We start from the raw sequence: 23,955 nt of genomic DNA, 5'->3' as shown, positions 1-23,955 counted from the left end.
AGAGATCAATAGAGGCTGATTTCGGCAGGAAAAGAAGGTAAAATAGCAATTTCTTAAAATACCTACTAAGGGGGCAGGGGAGATAGCTCAGTTGGTAGAGTGCTTGCGTGGCAAGCACAAGTCCCTAGGTTCAATCCCCAGCACCGCAAAAAAAAAAAAAAAAAAAAAAAACCTACAGCAGTGAACTATCCCTTTCACCTACTTTGTTGGATTTTCTTAACTACCCTAAAAAGTAGGAATTATGATACCATTTTAAAGGTGAGACTCAATGAAATAAGAGGCAGGAGGAATATCAAAGTTCGGCTCACTATAGCCTGAATGTTTATGTCCCCTTAAATTCATACGTTGAAATCCCAATCCTCAATGTGATGGTGAGTGTTTGGCCTTTGAGAGGTGATTAGATCATGAGAGCAGAACTCTTATGAATGATAAATGTCATCATAAGAGACCCTAGAGAGATCCCTTGTCCCTTCTACCATGTGAGTTCACAGGGAGAAAGTGCCTTCTATGAACTAGGAAGCAGGCCCTCATCAGACACTGAAACTGGTGGCACCTTTGATCTTGGACATTCCAGGCCTGGAACTCTGAGAAATAGATTTCTGTCATTTATAAGTCACCTAGTCTATAGGATTTTTGTTATAGCAGCCTGAATGAACTAACACATATTCTTCTGGCAGCATGGGGTTGTCTTCATGAGGACATCATTGGTGCAGAAAGTGAGCTGGATTCCAGGAGGAAAAGTCTTTGGGAGCAGAGGCCCTGAATGAGACTACACAACAAAGTCCAGGAAGGGTAACAACATGGGTCAGAATAACAGCAGATCTAAAGCTGGAAAGTTAATAAAATTAGCTGTCAGTTGTGCATAAGTTAATGTGTACAGATCCTGTGCTACATAGTTTATAGGCATGATCTCAATGGCTCCTCATAGAAACCCTTTGGGGTAGATACTATTATTTATCAGCATTTTACCATGAGGGACCCAAGACAGGAAAACTGACATGACAAGTAAGTGTTGGATCCAAGATTGAGGTTGCTAAATGTGTCTGCTGTGTGTCTCCCAGTAGAAGGAAGCACAGCCAAGTTCAGAAGCCCGAGGAGCCTGAGGAACCTGCACAGATACACGGGAGCCAAGGACTTGACTTTCCAGGAGAAACTGGCCATAGCATGAGTTTTTTCAGAATTCCTGCTTGCAGCAGAACATCCACTTAGACTTTTGCTCTATGTATACTTCTTTCTAGGTCACATTATGATCCATCATGCTTAATCAAAACAAATAAATTGCATAAGCTTTATTTGAATTTGGAATAATTCAAACCAATAAAGCAAAAGGCACGATTGCACAGCTTGAAACTTACTCTCCAATTAGGGGAATGGAGTCCGGAAAGTACTTCTGGAAGAAACCCAGCACATCATTACTGGTTAGAAGCTTTTCAAACTCTTCAAAGGGCATGAACAAAGTGCATGTGAAAGATTTGTTCTGTGAGAAGAAGAGGAACAGAGAGAGAAAAGTGGGTTCCTAAGTTGCAGGGCTTGTTTCAAGGACCGAGGAGCTCCTGTAGGGAATGTCCAAGCAGACAGGAAAGGCCTCATCACCTTGTCTCCTCACCCCTAGACGAAAGCTCTGACATGTCCCAGAGTGCTCCCAGGGTTCCTTGCTTATTAGAAGTTCTGCCATCTAAACTTTCCATGTTCACTAAGCAAACTCTGCATTCCTTAGATTACTAATAGATTGGTTAATTTTATTTCTTTTACATCTTTTTAAGATAGTATCAAAGGCACTAGACCCTGGGACAGAGAGCAACAGGAAGAAAAAGGCCAACCAGAGAACAGATGACTAGATCTACATAGGAAAAAAGCCCTAGGGTCTAATGAAAGAAAATCCAACCTCTTTTTTGATAGTGTATATTCCAGTATCCTACAGACCTTCTTTAAAGTCTGGAGGTACTTCAAAATATGTAACCTAAAATCTCTTTAACCTTACTGGGGGAGGCATTTCCTTCTAGAAAGTTTTTGATGGAGATGGCAGGTACCCCCACACATAAACTTCCATTATTCATTCAACTAGGTTAAATCTCCTCCTAAATAATTGGACTTCCTTCCCAGCTTTTTCCTCAATAATCCAAAGCTTTCAAGATATAATCACTAAATAGATTAAACAATGAAGAGATCAAATAGCTATTCGCATTCTAGGTACTAAAGTAAGTAACAAAAAAAATAAGTATAGATGCAAAATTAGAATTGGTAAGAAGTTTTATACTACCATATTAGGAAGTGCAATCATCATGAAGGTATTTCTAGGCCAAATATGCAGATAATTCGGTTCCATGGCATACTGCAGAAATAAAAAGCATATGCATGTTTAGTTAGTGCTTGGATATAGCACATCAATAAAACTGACTCTGCTTTATATTGTTTTCACAGTAATTTCAGTCAATATCATATGCATGGTGATACATCTGTTATTACACAAAGTAGAAGTTGGTTAGAAAATATTTTATAAGCTCAACCTTAGGTATGTTTTCGATACTAGGTCTAATGCAAGATTTGAAAACACACTATAATATGTTTTCTCTCTTTCTCTTTTTCCATATACATGCATATACATATATATATATACACACATATGTGTGTACATATATATAATATATAAACATAAATATATGAGGGCAGATATATGGGTGTGTGTATATATGTGCATATGTACACATAATAATTTAGACCTTATTTGAGTACTTTTTTTATACTGTACAGGAAAATTTTAAGCTAAAGTTTCATAAGGCTAACAAAATTTACAAACAAGCCTTTATTTTGTTTCCCACAGTATAAATAGTAGGGAGGAGTCTTATCTCTTTAGTTGGATAAATACTAAAAGAATACTGTAGTTGAAACAGAGAGCTCCTGAACTTCCTCAACAAAAGTTTGGGTAGAATAAATATCTTCCTCATGCCAAGGACAGATACCAAGGAAATTGATTGACACACATTGTCTGACTAAGCACAGCCTTGCAAAATCTACATATGTGTCACCTGGCTTTTATTTCTGTAAACTTAACCATTTATGTGGGACTGGTGGAGAAACAATCTAGCTGCTTATTACCAGTTTGGTCAAAGGGTATAAAATTTGCTTCTCCTTTTTTCCATGATGCGTGCTTATTTCTTATGCAGGTAGATAACCGAATTAGGTCAGCTAGGGTCCAGGCATGTCTCCTGGCTGCAGGCTACATGATGTCCACACTAGCATTTTCACACTGTATTAAGGTTATTGTGTCTTAGGAGAAGGGTCTGTGCCTGTCAGGAATTTTTTTTTCAGCCCCAGAACCCCAAAGAAAGCCTATCAGAGAGACATAGAAATGTCTCCATTAAAACTCCAAAAGTTAAGGAGGGAGAGAAAGAACAACTGAAACCAATTTTGTTCATCCTTCACTGCAACAGTAAAGGTTGACACTGCCAATTAGAATCATTTAAAGATAATGTATACATTCTATCTTCCTCATTGGCACAGAAAATGGTTTCTATGTCATTGAGACAGAGAAAGAGTAGGATGCCAAGAACATATTAATATTCACACATACTTCATGATCCTAGAAAATAATCCTTTAAATATTCCGCCTCTTTATGACCAAGACCTGTACTTCCAGCTACCTGGGAGGCTGAGGTAGGAGGATCAAAAACAGCCTGGGCCGTACAACAAAACCCCACCTCAAAAACAAAAACAAACAACAGGAAAAGCACTGTTTCTTAAAAGAGTGTTTTGTTTTTTAAGGAAACTACTAATCATTACTATTAATTATCTACAGTTAGAAAATAAGTGACTTCTTAAATCTGCTTTGGCAGGCACTATTCTACTTAAGTCTAGGACAATTTTTCAACAGAATTCTGTTGCCCTAAAAAAAAAAAAAAAAAAAAAAAAAAAAAAATCTAGAACCAGACCCACCTGAAAACCATAAATAATTACTGAAAAATTAATGAATGTATTTTTGACTAGAAGTAAAAAAAGTAAAAAGGCAATGAAATGTTAAAATGTAGATTTGACTGATGATATACTTGGCTGGTATACACCACCACTGTCCCAAAATGACTAGCTGTTTTATAGATGTCTGCATTTCAGCTGGGACAGAATAAATCAGCATCTTTAAAATGGATATTTTATATGCAAATTAAGCATTTAATGTCATCCATTTAGCTTTACTTTTAAGCCAAAATGATTATCGCTTCTGTTAATATTTTAATTTTCCTTAACAGTTTCCTATTTTTATTTGAAAATGACAAAGCAAATAAAAATAAAAATTTTATTTTATATTTAAAATATTGAAATATTTTAAAATAAAAATTTTAAATTTATATTTAATTTTATATTTTAAAGATACATTTTGTATTTTTTACATATAAAATATTAAAATATTTTAAAATAAACTTATTTTTAAAAATAAAATGGATGAAAATAAATTCATATAAAAGTTTGCACACCACTTATTTGCCTCTGATGTCACATATCATTTAACAGAGGAACTAGGGAATGAGAAAAACACAACGAAGATCTCTTTGCAACAGTTTATTAGTCATTTATTATTTAACATTTAATTAAATCATGGTTATAAGAACCCTGGATTATCAGTGTACAGGAGAAATGGGTCCCAATCTGTTTTCTTCTCCCAAGAGTACATAGACAAATGACATTATCATAATAATAAAAATCCCCTGTGTGTTTCCAGTAGAGTAGTTAAAGCTGTGCTCCTTTCTTTCTCCCTCAGGAAAACATATCAAAAGGCAGGGAGCGAGAGTGATAAAATGATATTGAAGCCAGAATTAAGAACAGGTAGTTAGTGTAGAAATAGGGGATCGGGTCAAATCAAGGAAATGGAGGCCATCTGCCTTTGGAAGTTGGAGACTGCCCCTGGAAGAATGGGCTCCAGAGCCCATTGATTACCAAATTTACCTGCCTTTATCTAGGACTGCAAGCAAGGAGGTAATAATTGGTGCCCCCTGGGCCCTTATCTGCCTGAATCACCCTGGCCCTCCCCCTGCCCATGGTTTCTCACTTAATGCAAAACCAGGCCTAGTCACGTAGGCAGGAAGGAGAGATAAGGGGGGAGAGAACTGGAGAACAAAAGAGACTTTAACCTATAAAAGATGTAGGGTGAGCACACTTCTTGGGACTTTTAGAACATCAGCCATGGCCCCCTTCTTCCTGCCGGGAGAAGTCTGTATTATTACCTTTAAATAAAACCTGCTTAATATGCTTGCCTTGGTGTGCTTCTCTAGTGTTCAATCTTCAACATTAGAAGGAGCAGAACTCGTCACTGGTAAACAGCAGTATCAATATTATCAAAGAGATACCTGTTAATTACAAAGATCTTGTGGCAGACTCAAAATTGCTCAAGACGCGTTATTGAGAGCCACTGCATTAGAATACACTTCTTCACTCCTAGGGCAAAGGATGTGGAAAGGGAAAGGACTTACATCCCCATTCTTTGATGGAATAGTCAACTCCATGTACCCATGAGGAATGTATTGCTGACTGTAATCAAAGCAGGGTTTCTTCATAAGGTGATTCCTAACTGTTGAGTAGGCTCCGTCACATCCTACGATGAGGTCATAAGTGATGTCTTTGGGGACTTTGTCAGACCTGAAAAATAGGATGAACCATCACCATCCCCTCCGAAAAATAATCTGGTGAAAATGATGTACTTCTATTTGGGTATGAAAAGTAATGGCTCACTTTCATGTGCCTAACCTAGAGCTTCAAGTTAGTAGGTAACAAAATTAAAGTGAAAACACTTATCCCAGTCATGGTTTTGCTTTTGAGAATGAGAATAATACACAAACATACTGATTACTGAAGACATGCTAGGCCATGAAAATGTGACAGAGGGGGTTCTGTGAATGAAGGGAGAGAATCTTGGGAAAAGGGTAAGGTGTTCTAAGTGCATGAATGAACGATACATTTATACATTCCAGATGTATGAATGAATGTACAAACAACTCCATGGATGCAATCAGGATTTTCTAGAAGTAACAAGTTTGGCCTGAGCAAAGGGTAACAGAAGACAAGCTTAAGACTAGAATACAGTTGTCCCTTGTTATTCCCCAGGGTTGGTTCCAGGATGCCAAAACCTGCTAATTTCCTTATGTAAAATAAGGTAGGATTTGCATGTGACCTATGCACATCCTCTCATCTATTTTAGATCATCTCTAGATTACTTATAAAACCTAAAACAATGTAAATGCTATGTAAAAAGTTGTGTTGTTTGGGGAATAATGACAAAAAAAAGTCTGTACATGTTCAGTACAGATGCAAATTTTTTTTTCAAACAGTTTTGATCTGAGGTTGATTGAATCTACGGATGAGAAGCCCATAGATTCATAGAGACAACTGTATAATGTGTAGAGGGGAGAAGGGAAGAAAAAAAAATTCAGGATGCAATGATAAGAGGTTTAGAAAATTACTGCAAAGGGGAAAAATACATTTTTCCATTGGAAGGATAATGTATTAAGAGTGGTAATTTAAGAAAACTCACTTGTCAGTTTGAAGCAGAGGCAGAGTACAGAAGGGAAGGAAACAGTGAGGAGTAATGGCAATGGCTTACATATGCAGGATCACAGCTGGACACTGCTCTCATCCTTCACATGCAGGAGGAAGAAGGAAGTCAGACCTGCAAGTCAGTGAGGTAGAAGACAGACTGCAGTGTGTTTATAGTTTTAATGGGAAAAAATAGGAAAAAGGTCACATAGAGAATGGCTCTAATTATGTTGGCAATGATACCAGGAAGACAGGAATAAGATATGTTTGGAGAGAAATAGATGATCAAAACTTGAGAATATTTTAAATAATAGCAAGATGCACCTGTGGTTGGGAAATCAACATTCATTGATTAGGACTTTAATAAGGATTGATAATGGAGACAGGCCTGGACTAGAGATGCTCATTTTAAATCCACATCATTTTACAAGTGGTTGTGGAAGTCATGAGTGGGGATCCCAAGAATGGGCTACAAGGCTTAGAATAATAGAAAAAATACAATCAACCAAGGTGAGGCAGAGAAAGAGGACAGAAGACACAGGGCAGTGAGGTCCACCTATTTCCAGGAAGGAGAGAGTTGGAAGCAGAGTGGTCTCCAGTGTGAAAGACTATAGGAAGGTGAGACAACATGAATATTAAAATGAATCACTGGTGCAGTATTCAGTAGGCACCCAGGGCCTATTTTCAGTCTAAAAGTTCTTGAATCTAGAAACTATGTGAATTACCCTTTTAGTTATCATTTAACTCTTTCAAAAGAGACAAAGAACAAAGTTTACGGATACAGTTCTCCACTCCACACCTCCACCTCTGAAGTCAAGAGCTTGCTCCATTGATTACCCGAGCACTGTGATCATCCCTTCCTCAAGATTGCACTTCTCTAGCCTGTGGCCAAAGTGCACCTTCACATTGGGGTGCTTCTCAACAGCTGAGAAAACAAAGAAGGCACATGGAAATGACATTTCAATTGTTTCACTTGATCAAATTGAATAATAATCATTTTCTAGGAACAGTATAATACAGATATTTATTCTTAACAATATAAAACGAATTTGTTAAAATGGTAGTTGAACAACTTGGCAAATTCTTACTATAATTTTTTTAACCAAACAGGTAAATAAAATCAGTTATACTCACATTTTTAAAAAATCTGGAGCTTAGTGGTAGAGGGCTTGCCTAGCATGCACAAGCTCTGGGTTCCATCCCCACCATGACATACCCACACACACACACACACACACACACACACACACATGCACGCACACACAATTGCAATTGTGCAAATTCTTGCATCCCTGTAATTGTTAGTGCATCATATTTCAAAAGTTGGCTCCAATTTAAGGTCTTAGTGTGATTAGATATTCAGTCAAACTCCTTTCCTCATATTGTGCACATCTTTCTATCTCTTTTTAGCAAGTCTTCTGAACTTCTGATTCAAATTGTCGTGAATATAGACTATTGATTTACTAAGTCTTTTTTGGAATCAAACACTGGCACACTGCCAGGTGTGGTGGCACGTGCTTGTAATCCCAGCCTTGGAAAGCTGGGTCAGAAGGATCCCAAGTTCGAGGCCAGCCTGGGCAACTTAGCAAGATCCTGTCTTAAAATAAAAAATAAAAATGGTTGGGGTGTGGCTCAGTGATAGAGCACCCTGGGTTCTATCCTCAGTGCTGAAAACAAAAACAAAACAAACCCCAAACAAACCAAACCAAACCACTGGAATTGTTAGGGAAGAAAAAGAGTTAAGAAGCTTTGAAACGCAACTGGATAATTATACAAAATTGTTTTATTGCTCATTTCTATGTCTGATAACAATCTATAGAACTGAATGAATTTCATTTTCAGAACTAACAAGTTTTGGTATAGTAGTTCAATAATGATTTTTGACACTCATGAATGCTCATTACGCTATTGATGCTCATAAATAGGAGATCTATAAACAGGTTATTTATTGTTTTTTAAAAGCACAAGTCAGAATATGGGTATTAGAGTTGGAATAGATCTTGGAGATGACTTAGTTCAAAACCCTTCATCTTAGAGTACTCAGAATCCTGGAAGAAAATGTAAAATCCTTCAGTTTACACAAAATACAAATTTAAGTACAAGCTTCTCAAGTTGTATACATTAATTATGTACTGTTTTTTAGATGTAAAAAATGAAATTAAAAATACTGAATTTGAAAAAAATTAAAGACAGCAAGAGGGGAATTCTGACTTCCAACTCAATATTCCTATCTTATCTCTCTATTTCATCTCAGGTTTTGTCTTCTGCTGTTTTGTTTGATTCGATTTTGGGTTTGAAGATTTTTAGGGATCTGGAATATGAGATTGGAAGTTTGAGAATATTTAAATGTGGGATGCTAAACCAAAGAAATTTATGTATAAAAATATTTTTGGTAAATAACTTTACAGAAATCAGAATTCGCCTGATACCCTAGCAGCTTTTTACAAATATAAAAGGTATTCACAGAATAAACTTTTTCTCTAATTTAATTTTCTACATAAATTTATAGCATTGTGCCCCCCAAAATTTTCCACCAAACACTAGTTTTGGATATGATCCCTAAAACAAAAACAAAGACAAAAAAAAAAAAATAGTTCTGCAGTCAAAGACGGTAGAGAAAATTGAACATTCTGTCCTGTGCTGCTCCCCAGTCATATGAAATATGCTTGAAATGAGGCTAGTTTGAATTGAGATATGTTGCATGCCAACTTAATATATACATTTTTTACAGCATATATTTTTGACAACTTAATATGTGTGTACAACGGAGAGGTTTTCAAGATGGGAGAATAGAGGAGGTTGCTTTCCTGGCTGCTCCACGCAGTGAAACTAAAAAAAGCAGGCAGGAAGGGGCTGGGGAGATAGCTCAGTCGGTAGAGTGCACAAGGCCCTGGGTTCGATCCCCAGCACCCAAAAAAAAAAAAAAAAAAAAAAAAAAAAAGCAGGCAGGCAACTTCTCAGCAAGGTGGGTGAACAAAAAAATCAGGGGGACTTTACTGGAATTTAAAACTGGACATTCAAAGCAGATCGGGGACTCAGGAGGTTGGATATGATAAAATAAGGGGGAAAAGTCCCCAGGGGTACAGCTACTGCCTCAGCCAAGCTGGAAGCACCAGCCAGAGCAGTCCCTCTGTGAGCATAGTGGAGGAATATGGGAATAAAAGGAACCTGCAGTTTTGGGCGACCCAAGGTGCATCTGGGTAAGGAGCATATTGAGATCAAAGACATTGCCTGACAAACCTGAAAGATGCCCTGCACGATGTCTGTGTGTGGGGAAAGAAGCTGCCATCTCTCCAGGTGGTGTGCAGAGAACAAAGGAAGGAACCATTTTGCAGCTGCTGCATGGAGACTGGCAGATGATGGAGCCGATTCCTGGCAAACCTGAGTTTGCCTGAAATACAGGCCCAGTAAACACACACTGCACAACATAGAGCATGTTTAAGTAATCAAGAAAAAATCAAACATGGAGAGAGGTTCACACAGGGGACAACTGATCATGGAGAGGGGCTCCTCCCCTCTCCTTTCAGTCCAACTTCTTGCAGGACCAGCTGGGAGAGACATATCTGACTGGGAAATAGGAAGGGCGAGGGTAGGAGAAATTGTTTGGAGACTGAACCTGAGACCAGGAAGCATGGGTCCAAAGGTGATGTAGGGGACTAAGAATTGGGTCCCTCACCACACAGAACCCAGGGGAGATCCCTGGGGTACAGTCTAACTGTGGACCAGCAAGTACTGGGCACTGGAGGTGCACTGATTTAAAATGATCAACTGGCATTCAGTGAAGAGCCTGGAGCCTACCTAGGCCTAAACCCTACCTCCAGGAGTTCCACCTATGGGATTACCTCTTTTACTCCAGCAACCCAGAGGGTGAGCATCATGCTCCAGATGACCCAACTAAAACTGCTGAGGAAAGAAACTGAGAATCTTTTGAACTCCAATGGAAAGAACTCTTTAACTTTTCATCAAGATCTTTTTAAAATTCTTTTTCTCTGTTTAATTGTCACCTTAATGGTACATAGACACTTAGGATACATATTCATATATTTTTTTCACATTTCTAGCATTTTTGAAGCCAGTTATTTTTCAGGGATTAGTTCTTTTTTTTAACTAGGATGTTTTATTAGTATAAGTTAGTTTTCTTTTGCATTCTTTTATACTTATTTTTAATTTTTAAATTTTTACTTTATATATATATATTTTTTCTACTACCTATTTCCCTTGATTCTCTCTTTTCTTCTACTAACAGCCAATCTCTATTGTCTTTCACTCTTCCTTTTTTACTTTCTTTTTTACTTCTTCTTCTGACCTCTTCCCTCTTAATGATCACATTCTATATCACCTCTGCTCTCTCCCTGTCCACCATTTGAAATTATAAACCCTTTTGCAAACTTGTTGTTTTTATTGTAGGCAATAACTGATCATATCATTTGTTTATTGTGATGATTGATATTGTAGAAATCATAGTGGGAACTATTTAGTTTAATGTTGTACATTGTTTGCATAGGTTGTTATTATTTGTCTCCCCCTATGCAGTGAGGTAATGGGAACTTTCAGGGACACTATAAGTTCACAGGGTATAAACTCTACTGCCTTAGATCCATACTGTTAGATGGGTAGAGACATAAACAACATGGAAAAGCAAGGGAACAAATTGCAAACAAAGATACTCCAATAACAGAATCCATTGAAAGAAATGTCAGAGAAGGAGTTTAGAATGTACACAATTAAACTGACACGCAAAGTAAAAGATGATATAAGAAATGAAATCTCAGAGAAAATACAGGAAGTGAAAGATCACTTCAATAAAGAGGCAGAGATTCTGAAAAAAAAAAAAAAAAAGAAACAAGCAGAAATCCTTGAAATGCAGGAAACAATAAACCAAATTAAAAATTCAATAGAAGGCATCACCAACAGACTAGATCACTTTGAAGACAGAACTTCAGGCAATGGAGATAAAATATATAATACTGAAAATACAGTTGACTATGGAGAGAAGAGGTTAAGAAATCATGAACAGAACTTCTAAGAATTATTGGATAACATGAAAAGACCAAATTTAAGATTTAACAGGATAGATGAAGGCATGGAGATGCAAACCAAAGGAATGCATAATCTTTTCAATGACATAATATCAAAAATTTCCCAAAACTAAAGAATGAAATGGAAAATAAAATACAAGAGGCTTATAGGACCCTAAATGTACAAAAGTACAACAGACTCATAGCAAGGCACATTATAATGAAAATGTCTAACATATAGACTAAAGATAGAATTTTAAAGACTGCAAGAAAAAAAATATCAGATAATGTATTGGGGGAAACCAATTCGTATCTCAGCTGAATTATTCAATCCAGATCCTCAAAGCTAGGAGGTCCTGGAATAATACATACCAAACTCTGGAAGAAAATGGATACCAACCAAGAATCCTATATCCAGCAAAATTAAGCTTCAGCTTTAACGAGGAACTAAAAACATTCCAGAATAAACAAAAGTTAAAAGAATTTGCAATGAGAAAGCTTGCACTACAGAACATTCTCCACAAAATATCCCATGAAGATGAAATAAAAAACAAAAATGAAAACCAATAAAGGGAGGAACTACACTAAATGAATAATCAATCAAAGGAGAAACTAATTCAAATGAAAAACTAGAAGTAAACCTAAAAGACCAGGAATACAAATCATAGCTCAAAAACAACCTTGAACATTAATGGTCTAAACTCATCAATTAAAAGACACAGACTGGCAGATTGGATTAAAAAACAAGACCTAAAATATGCTCTCTTCAAGAGACTCACCTCATAAAGCACAAACATCCACAGACTGAAGGTGAAAGGATGGGAAAAACCATATCACTCACATGAATCATGTAAAAAAGCAGGGGTTTCTATCCTCATGTCAGAGAAAGTGGACTTTCAGCCAAAGTCAATCAGAAGGGACAAAGAAGGCCATTTCATATTGCTTAAGGGAATTATACATCACTAAGACATAACAATCGCAAATATTTATGCCCCCAACAATGGAGCATCTATGTAGATCAAACAAACCCTCCTCAATTTCAAGAGTCAAATAGGCAAAAACACAATAATACTGGGTATCTTTAACATGCCTCTGTCACCACTGGATAGATCTGCCAGATAAAAATGAAATAAAGAAAAGTTATAAAAGTAAAAAATATAATTGATAATTTAGATGGATGAATATAGAATATTTCATCCATCAATGACTGAACACACTTTGTTTTCAGCAGCACACAGATCCTTCTCTAACAAAGGCCATGTTATATAAGCTATCACATATATTGGCACACAATTGTAATGGTACCTTAATATATTCTTAGCATCTGTAGGGTTATTTCCATAGCTCCATTTCCATTGATATTAATTTTTGTGTTCTTGCTTTCTTTTAATTAAACTTGTTTATTATTTATTTTTATTTATTTATTTATTTTGCAGTGCTGGGGATTTGAACCCAGGGCCTTGTGCTTGCGAGGCAAGCACTCTACCAACTGAACTATATCCCCAGCCCAAACTTGTTTATTTTTATCAAATTTTAACTGTATTATTTCTTCTCTATTTCATCTATTTCTGTTCCTACTCTTATTTTTCCTTCCTACTACATATTTTTAAAATAATTTGGTTGTTATTCTAGCTTCTTTCTGATAGAGGTACTTTAAGTTATAAATGTTTATCTGATAGTTTAAGCATTTATTATCAGTTAGCTCAAAGTGATTTTTATTTACTTTTCTTGTGTTTTCTTCCTTGATCTGATATATTTATAAGTGTGCCATTGAACTATGAAGTAGTTGACATGTGGGGGTGGGATTATATATATCTTAAGGTGATGATTACTAAAGCAAAAAATCATGCAGGAAACAGTCTGCATGATTTCGAATTTTAAAAAAAGTAATGGAAATTATTTTTATATTGATTGTATTGATTATATACATGTCAAAATTGATCAAATTGCATACTTCAAATATGTGCATTTTATTGTACTTCAGTTTTACCTCAATAAAGCTATGGGAAAAGAAAACAATTCCCTATTGCAAAAAATTATATATACAACTTAATTTTGACAACTTTATATATATATGTACATATGTATGTACATGGCAATAAAATAACTCATGAAAAACTTATATTGATTATACATTGAAATGAAAATATTTTAAACATATTAGGTTAATATATTTCATTAAAGGGCAGGTGGTATTGCCCAGCATTCTTGCAAAATCCTGGGTTCAATTCCCAGCACTAAAAAAAATATATACATATAGTAAATCTTATTAAATTTCACTTTACTCATTTTTAAGTTTTTTCTTAAGTCTTATTAATGTAAAGCTAAAAATCACACCTGTGGTTGGTATTTGTGCCCCCAGTGCTGCTTTAGAGGGTTCACAATGCTGACTGGTGTAATGAAGACCCTGAGAAATACTGCAAGTAAAGAAAAGCCAGTTTTAATAAGCTTGATGAAGGATTTATCACATGTCCCGATCACACATTCTTTTTCTGTCTTGTTTTGCTTAACAATTAATAACATTCCAGAGAACAGTGAACCATGAAACAATCCTACAGGAAATGTTGATGCAGGGTTACAATTTAATTATAATCTTTTCCAACTGGAGGTTGTTTAGAAAGAAATGAGCGTGTATAATTGACTGACTATATATGACACACACATCTTATGCCTTTCAAAGAAACAAAGAACTTGATGTGCCAAGTGAAGATTGAGCTAAGAGAATCAGCACTCATTTTATTAATATATACTTGCCATTTATGAAATCATGTGCTGTGCAACACTAGATTGTATTTTCCCCATATTTTAGCACTTTAGTAGTAGCAGATGTTTCATTGAAATTAGAGGCAGAAACAGTAGTTAAAAGCGTGGACTTTGGAATAAACAGACTCAAGTTCAAATCCAGATTCTACTGCTTATTAACAGTGTGACCTAATATCTCTAAGCTTCCATTTCACCATCTATAAAACTGGTTAAAAATAATTCCTGACACCGAAGTCTGATGCCATCTTAGAGCGAGTGAGCCAGCCTGCCGAATCCCACACTGAGGTCGGTCGCCATCGCGGAGCCTGCCTGCCTGCCCACCTATGGCTGAGGGACACTGCACTTGCCTCTGTGCTGACTCAGTGCACCCTCTCTGGGGCTCCCCAGCTTCTTTGGAGGCTGGTGCAGGCATTTTGAATTATTCCTGAGGATGTGGCATCCATCGTCAGAAGGGCGACTCCCTTGCTGAGACACCTACAGGAGACTGGAGGCCCTTGGACAGGACTCAGGATTCAAGAAGAGGAGGTATTGAGAGACTTGGGACCAACTCAGAGCAGCCAGGTGAGTCTTTCCCACTGGGCAAGGCTCCCCAGATGGGGCAGTAGTCCCGGAGTGCAGGGAACTTCGTGGAGTAGAATGGCCCAGTGAGACTCCCCCACTGGAGCCATGAACCCAGTCAACCAGGAGCATTGCAGAGGAGGACTGCCTCGCAAAAGGCTTCGGCACAGAGTGAGGGTCCCAGGCCAGGGCGGCAGGACCAGAACTCAGGCAGCTTCTCAGAGGAGGGCCATCCAGTGAGAAACTCACTTGCAGGGCGAGGCTCCCTGGCCCGGGAGGTAGGTCAGACTGGACCCCTGGGAACATCGCAGAGGAGGGTTGCCCAGCCCAGGTGGTCGTTCTGGACTGAAAGGAACTTCTTGGAGGAGAGCTGCCCAGCGAGACTTCCCCACCAGGTGAGTCTTCCCTGCTGGGCGAGGCTTTCCCACCAGGGTGGTAGAACCAGAGACCCAGGCCCAGACCAGCTATGCCCCAGCCTGCAGTATAGTCCCCCTTTGGCTGACCATCAGTCAACAAGTGGAGGGACCACTTCCCACTAGCAGGGAATATACCCTACCTGAAGGCCACCACCCCTAGAGGGGCAACTTCCTTCTGGAGCACTGCATTATCAAGTTCCTCTAAGACTTCAAGCTGCTGAAGGCTAGGAGGTGAGTTATTGGAAATCTACAGGGACATTATAAGTCAATAGAGGAAATTTGCAATATCTCAGAGTTTCACTACTAGAGGGGTAGATACCTGAACAATATGAGAAAACAAGGGAAGAAAATGTCCCAAACAAACCTAGACGCTACATCAATAAAATCCAATGACAGCACGGCAGAAGAAATGTCAGAAAGGGAGTTCAGAATGTAGATAATTAAAATGATCAGAGAAGCAAATGATGAGATGAAAGAGCAAATGCAGGCTTTGAATGATCACACCACTCAACAGTTAAAAGAGCAAAAATGAAGCAAAAGATCATTTCAATAAAGAGTTAGAGATACTAAAAAAAAAAAAAAAAAACAGAAATCCTTGAAATGAAGGAAACAATAAACCAAATTAAGAACTCCATAGAAAGCAAAACTAAAAACTGGAAGACAGAACCTCAGACATTGAAGACAAAATATTTAACCTTGAAAATAAAGTTGAACAAACAGAGAAGATGGTAAGAAATCATGAACAGAATCTCCAAGAACTATGGGATATCATGAAAAGGCCAAATTTAAGAATTATTGAAACTGAGGAATGCACAGAGAAACAAACCAAAGGAATGAACAATCTATTCAATGAAATAATATCAGAAAATTTCCCAAATCTGAAGAATGAAAAGGAAAATCAAGTACAAGAGGCTTATAGGACTCCAAATATACAAAATTACAACAGACCCACACCAAGGCACATTATAATGTAAATACCTAACATACAAAATAAAGACAGAATTTTAAAGGCTGCTAGAGAAAAGAATCAAATTACATTCAGGGGGAAACCAATAAGGATATCAGAAGATTTTTCAACCCAGACCCTAAAAACTAGAAGGACCTGGAACAACAGGTTTCAAGCTCTGAAAGAAAATGGATGCCAACCAAGAATCTTATACCCAGCAAAACTTACCTTCAGATTTGACAATGAAATAAAATCCTTCCATGATAAACAAAGTTAATTGAATTTACAAAAAGAAAGCCGGCACTATAGAACATTCTCAGCAAAATATTCCATGAGGATAAGATGAAAAACAACGATGCAAATCAGCAAAGGGAGGAAATTTTCTAAAGGAATAGCCAAATAAAGGAGAAACCAAATTGTGTCAAAAAAAAAAAAAAATGAGCCAAATGACTGGGAATACAAATCATATCTCAATAATAACCCTGAATGTTAATGGCCTGAACTCATCAATCAAAAAACATAGACTGGTGGATTGGATTAAAAAGAAAGATCCAACAATATGCTGCCTGAAAGAGACTCATCTCAGAGAAAGAAATACCCACAAACTAAAGGTGAAAAGATGGGAAAAAACATACCATGCACATGGACTCAGCAAAAAAGCCGAGTATCCATCCTCATATCAGATAATGTGGACTTCAAGCCAAAGATAGTCAGAAGGGATAAAGAAGGACGTTTCATACTGCTTAAGGGAAGCATAAATCAGCAAGACATAACAATCATAAATATCTATGCCCCAAACAGTGGCTTATCCATGTACATCAAACAAATCCTTCTTAATTCCAGGAATCAAATAGACCACAACACAGTAATACTAGGTTACTTTAACACACCTCTCTCACCACTGAACAGATCTTCCAAACAAAAATTGAACAAAGAAACCATAGATCTCAATAACACAATCAATAACTTAGACTTAACAGACATATATAGAATATACCATCCAACCAAGAGTGAATACATTTTCTTCTCAGCAGCACGTTGATCCTTCTGTAAAATAGACCATATATTATGCCACAAAGCTACTGTTAGCAAATACAAGAAGATAGAGATACTACCTTGTATTCTATCAGATCATAATGGATTGAAATTAGAAATAAATGACAGAATAAAAAACAAAAACTACTTCAACACCTGGAGATTAAATAATATGCTATTGAATGATGAATGGATAACAGAAGACATCAGGGGAGAAATAAAAAATTTCTTAGAGGTAAACGATAACAAAAATACATCATATCAAAATTTCTGGGACACTATGAAAGCAGTACTTAGAGGAAAATATATTTCATGGAGCACAGTCAATAAAAGAAGAAAAAAAATCAACAAATAAACAAACTAACACTATAGCTCAAAGCCCTAGAAAAAGAAGAACAGAGCAACACCAAAAGTAGTAGTAGACAGGAAATAGTTAAAATCAGAGCTGAAATCAATGAAATTGAAACAAAAGAAACAATACAAAAAATTGACAAAATAAATAGTTGGTTCTTCGAAAAAATAAACAAAATTGATAAACCCTTAGCCACACTAACAAAGAGAAACAGAGAGAAAACCCAAATTACTAAAATTCGGAATGAACAAGGAAATATCACAACAGGCATGATTGAAATACAAAGCATAATTAGAAACTATTTTGAAAATCTATACTCCAACAAAATAGAAAATCTCAAAGACATTCAACTAGTTTCTAGAGACATATGAATTACCTAAACTGAACCAGGAGGACATACACAATTTAAATAGATCAATTTCAAGTAATGAAATAGAAGAAGTCATCAAAAGCCTACCAACAAAGAAAAGTCCAGGACCAGATGGGTTCTTAGCGGAGTTCTACAAAACCTTTAAAGAAGAGCTCATTCCAATATTTCTCAAAGTATTTCATGAAATAGAAGAGGAGGGAACTCTCCCAAACTCATTCTATGAAGCCAATATCACCCTGATACCTAAACCAGACAGAGACACATCAAGGAAAGAAAATTTCAGACCAATATCCTTAATGAACATCAACACAAAAATTCTCAACAAAATTTTAGCAAATCGCATACAAAAACATATTAAAAAGATAATGCACCACGATCAAGTGGGTTTTATCCCAGGGATGCAAGGTTGGTTCAACATCAGGAAATCAATAAATGTAATTCACCATATCAATAGACTTAAAGTCAAGAATCACATGATTATTTCAATAGATGTAGAAAAAACATTTGATAAAATACAGTATCCCTTCATACTCAAAACACTAGAAAAAATAGGGATAGTGGGAACATTCCTTAACATCGTAAAGGTCATCTATGCTAAGCCCATGGCCAATATCATTCTAAATGGTGAAAAACTGAAAGCATTCCCCCTAAAAACTGGAACAAGGCAGGGATGCCCTCTTTCACCACTTCTATTCAACATTGTCCTCGAAACTCTAGCCAGAGCAATTAGACAGACCAAGGAAATTAAAGGGATACAAATAGGAAAAGAAGAACTCAAACTATCCCTATTTGCTGATGATATGATTATATACTTAGAGGAACCTGGAAATTCCACCAGAAAACTTTTAGAACTCATAAGTGAATTCAGTAAAGTAGCAGGATATAAGATTAATGCTCATAAATCCAATGCATTTTTATACATAAGTGATGAATCTTCAGAAAGAGAAGTTTGGAAAACTACCCCATTCACAATAGCTTTGAAAAAAATAAAATACTTGGGAATCAATCTCACAAAAGAGGTGAAAGACCTCTACAATGGGAACTACAGAACACTAAAGAAAGAAATTAAAGAAAACCTTAGAAGATGGAAAGATCTCCCATGTTCTTGGATAGGAAGAATTAATATTGTCAAAATGGCCATGCTACCAAAAGTGCTATACAGATTCAATGCAATTCCAATTAAAATCCCAATGACGTACCTTGCAGAAATAGAGCAAGCAATTATGAAATTCATCTGGAAGAATAAGAAACCCAGAATAGCTAAAGTAATCTTTAGCAGGAAGAGTGAAGCAGGGGGTATTGCAATACCAGACCTTCAACTATACTACAAAGCAAGAGTAACAAAAATGACATGGTATTGGCACCAAAATAGACAGGTAGATCAATGGTACAGAATAGAGGACACAGACACAAACTCAAATAAATACAGTTTTATCATACTAGACAAAGGTGCCAAAAATATACAATGGAGAAAAGATAGCCTCTTCAACAAAAGATGCTGGGAAAATCAATGCACATAAGCCACATAACTCAGTGCCTGGTGCTTTAAAGAATGTTTACTATTATTTTTATTTTAGTAAATTCAGAGGTTGCTGTAAAGAGGTTGTCTTAGGTCTAATACACTGCTTTTCTAAAAACTAGTTTGTGGTTTATTTGTTTTCTTAGGTTCAACATGAATATATCTTGCCAAGCAGTCCCACTTCACTCATCTATCTATCCAAAAGACAGTCCTCTATATTTAACTAATGCAATGGAATTAAGAATTCCATGCTGAGGTGGGTGCAGCAATGTGCACTTGTAATCCCAATGACTGGGGAGGCTGAGGCAGGAGGACAGTGAGTTCAAAGCCAGCCTCAGCAAAAGTGAGGCACTAAGAAACTCAGTAAGTCCCTGTCTCTAAATAAAATACAAAATAGGGCTGGGGATGTGGCTTAGTGTTCTAGTGCCCCTGAGTTCTATCCCCAATACATCCCCTGCCCCCCAAAAATATTCCACGCCATTTCCAAAGTTCTTGATGAGTTAGCTAGAGTGATTCCCCCAAATTGTTCAATCCAATCTATTCAACTCTTCCATTCAGTTTGATTCAGTTCAATTCGATTCAATTTAGTTTACTTCGATTCAACCCAACAGACATGTCTCAAACCCTCTTTGTGAGGGGACTGTGGAGAAACAAAGATAGATCATGCTGAGCCTCTGTCCTCTGAAGATGGAGGTTGCTGGATTACATCAAGAGGGATTGGTTTAAGAGACCAGAAGCACTTGAGCAGCAAATGTTTCTGGTAATGAATGTGTTTTATATAAATGCTGAAGAGAAGAAACTAGAATGATTTAGGTTTAAATATAGTAAAGGCTGAGAGGCTTCCTGGGGTGTGAATGGATTGGTTATCCAAACTACAAATTTAAATTGCAGTTCAGTGACTTTTCCATTAATGAGCAAGCCTTTTTAGTCACTCAAATTAGAACTTTCAGCGTTATATTGTACAACTTCCTCTTTCTCAGCTCCCTCTATCCCCTATCTATTTGGTCCCCACAAATATGAATCTACATCGTCCCCTCCAAACATGGTGCCTTACCGAGGCCCTGTGTTTTACGCTCAGGGATTATGGCAATATGAATCTACATCGTCCCCTCCACACATGGTGCCTTACCGAGGCCCTGTGTTTTACGCTCAGGGATTATGGCAATGCCCTCAAGATCGCAATCTTCTTGAAGCCTCCACTGCTTCTTGTCTCTCTGAAATGCGTATCTAATCATGTCACTTTGCAAAATTGTCTGACCACATCTCTTGCACTCTTGACTGTAAGTTCTTCACCAAGAGCAAGCATTCATGACAGAGCCTGCGAGACCACAGGAACTCCCACCATGAGCAAATGGGTTTCATTGTGATTGATGAGAGGAAAAAGAGACACTGGAGATCACGTTATTGCTCCTTTTCAGGGACATTATAATGTAAGTGACCTTTCTCTTTGTAACCCATAAAAAGCAATAGTAAGGAAATCCCCCTAAATCATGTGACAAGATAAGTATCATGTACTGTACTAAACTAGTAAATAAAAGCAATGAACTTACCATTCAGTAGATCCTTGTTTAAGTTTTCTCTGCTTATGGAAAGAATATACTGCAAGAGAAACAGAGTAGACACTGTTTCCACAGAATAGACAAATATACTCAGCAAAAGGAAATACTTATTATTTAGCAAACTTAGTTTCATAACTATTGAGTTAAGTGGCCTTTCTAAAAAGTACTTTAACCAAATACATGTCAAATACAATGACCAAATTTTAACTAGGATTTTTTTCAAAGTCTGATTAAAAACTAAACCCTTCTCTTACACCTAAAATATTTCACTAACATAATTTTGCTTTAAAAATGAAGTATATGTGACATATTCATATTCATCTTAGGTATCTAAATTTAGCTGTTGGGACACTTCAGTAATAACAACATCATTAGAATAAAGGTACAATTCCCCCAAAAGACTACCGTAGGCCTTCATTTCAATATAGAAAGTATCTATGTGTGTGTGTACATGTGTGCATGCATGTGTGTGTCTTTGTGTATGTTTGTGTGTGTGTGTGTGTGTGTGTGTGTGTGTGTTAGTTTTGGTTGTGGTGGGGTTGGGGATTGGCAGGAGTAGGACTAAACCTGACTGGGACATATGTTGGTTATTTCTGACTTCCTAGGACAATTCAGCAGGACTGACTATCCCATGAGACAACGTAGGCACAGTGCCTAGGACCCTCAACACTTTAAGGGGACCATTAAAATGCTTTAATCTGAGTTGAGGTTGAGGTTCAGTGGTATAGCACTCATCTTGCATGTGTGGGGCACTGGGTTTGATCCTCAACATGATGTAAATAATTAAAATAAAGGTATTGTGTCCATTTGCAACTAAAAATTAAAAATATTTTTAAAATGTTTTAATTTTAGTTTCATTTAAAATCAGAAGAAAAAATAAAGTACAATAATAAATATACAGTAACAAATTCAGCTTGCATTATATTCATCTTTATACCAATGCACTTATAAAAATCTATTTTTTTAAATTTATTATTTTGCATAGAAGTACCTACTTAGAGCCTATGCTAGCCACAGTCTTGGAATTCAAGGTAAATCTACTGCTTTAAATATTCCTTGGATGTCACAATATTTTTAACCATGTGTATGTTAATTTATGAATGTGTACCTTATCCCAAATAAGAGTGTGACAGGTTGACATATTTGACTCCATGGAAATGTTATAGGCCGGGTTATATGGGCAATGACTAAACAGACTCCATTTTACCCTGAGACTCCATGTTTTGTAGGAAATGCTTCTCCCATAGAACGCCCCACCCCTGTACCCTTCAACAGTTGCTTAACATGACTTGTTTGGCAATACAAAATGATGAAAAGGCAATTCTTGTATAATGAAAAATTGTTCTCTTTTTGAGTCCTAGTTTCTTAAACAATGTACCATGTTAATGGTGATGTCAATAGTGACTGTTTAGATGTTAGTAACCATTCTTTAGTTTGTACCTAAGTAAGGTCATTTTGACCCACTTCTCCCTCTGCTAATGATTTCAGATCCCATGATGTTAGTTTGTAATTTTGAATCATATTAATAGACACTTATGATTGATGTACTGATTTATGGTATAAAAACCCCAGCAATCCTATGATGGGGGCTGTTCTCCCAATAACCATCTTTGGGGCATTGTGTGAGACAGTCAGCTGACTGGCTTAATAAAGACTCTCAAATTTGAACTTGCAGTGGTGATCGGTCTGTTCTTAAGTTGTGCTCCATAACAAAAGTTTTACATTAACAATTGAATCTAAACTTGGTGTAAAAATAACTTGGTCATACCACAGTGGTAATGATGACAGAGAATCTTCCTACCTTGGCTGTAAATTAAAATGAACCTCTTCATTCTGTGCCTTATAGTTCTGTTTTCTGGTCTTTTTGTGTCATTAATCACTGTGTTTCAATGGAAACCAAACATGTTGTTCAAAGTATGTCCAGAAACATTCAAATTATGAAGATCCATTTACGTTAATGCAGGGAAAATATCTTTTCCACATTAGTTGTCAGGTTTGTTATTTCCATAATCACAGAGTGCTGGGGACTCGAACCCGGGCCTCCAGCATGAGAGACAGGCATTCTACGAGATAGGCTATATGGCCTGCTAGTTGTCAGGTTTGGTTGACGTTTGCATTACTTGAGAACCTACAGACAGGTAGTCTTTCAGGGACACCAGGTGTCCCTGTCCACTCTACCTCAGATCTTTGAATAGTATTATGTTATAAGCAAGATCTTAAGTGACTCCTGTCAATTCATACTTCTCCAATACCTATTCTGAAATGCTGATCTTTTGAAAAACAGATAAGAATAAATAAGTCAATAGGTACAAGGTGGCACTTATAACCAAAACAATAATACGAATAAAACCCAAAAGAGATATTAAAAATCTCCTTTGGGAATTCATAAGACAATAGTTGTGGTGCTATTTCAAATATGTTAGGAAAAAAAATGTTTACTTTCTCTAACCCCAGTGCCTTCAAAGGAGAATGCTTCATAATAAGATGCAGGGCACCCTTTCTCTCTTTTGAGCATAGGGACTTAGGAGTATAAATTTGGGAGTGAGCTCTGACCTGTTCTGTATATTAGTATTTTGACAGTTTCCTGGGCAATTTGGGTGGAAGGTGACAACTTGCAATCAGACAGGAAGAGCCCAAATGCTTCATGGGGAAAAGGACTAACAAACAAACAAAATACAGCTGGAAGAGGAAGACCAGAGAAGTGGGTCAGAAAGGGTTTTAGAAGTCAGATTTTGCACATGGAAGATTTCTAAATTGTATTCCTTGAATGAAGTGGTCCCTCCCAGACACCTAGATCAGCAGATTCACCTGTCTTTTGAGTAAGCCAAAGGGTGAATTCCAGGACTGAATCATTGTGGCACATAGCCAATAGCATATGAGAGTCAGGTGCCAAGTGGCAG

General features: G+C 36.9%; 1 protein-coding gene across 1 annotated transcript in view; it reads right to left on the bottom strand.

Annotated features, from left to right (window-relative positions):
• The window catches only part of Kmo (kynurenine 3-monooxygenase), a 51,318-nt gene that overhangs the window by 11,100 nt on the left and 16,263 nt on the right, over positions 1–23,955 (bottom strand). Inside the window, exons 5-9 of the mRNA XM_047520626.1 lie at positions 21,047–21,095; positions 7,357–7,444; positions 5,460–5,625; positions 2,261–2,332; positions 1,356–1,477 (exon numbers count right to left, since the gene is read on the bottom strand). Of these exons, the coding sequence (XP_047376582.1) occupies positions 1,356–1,477; positions 2,261–2,332; positions 5,460–5,625; positions 7,357–7,444; positions 21,047–21,095 (497 nt within the window). The remainder of the gene's footprint in view (positions 1–1,355; positions 1,478–2,260; positions 2,333–5,459; positions 5,626–7,356; positions 7,445–21,046; positions 21,096–23,955) is intronic.

The sequence above is a fragment of the Sciurus carolinensis genome, chromosome 12 (genome assembly GCF_902686445.1).
Source record: "Sciurus carolinensis chromosome 12, mSciCar1.2, whole genome shotgun sequence".
Lineage (NCBI taxonomy): Eukaryota > Metazoa > Chordata > Mammalia > Rodentia > Sciuridae > Sciurus > Sciurus carolinensis.
The sequence above is the reverse complement of the archived record's forward strand: the minus strand, read 5'-3'. Positions and strand labels throughout refer to the sequence as shown.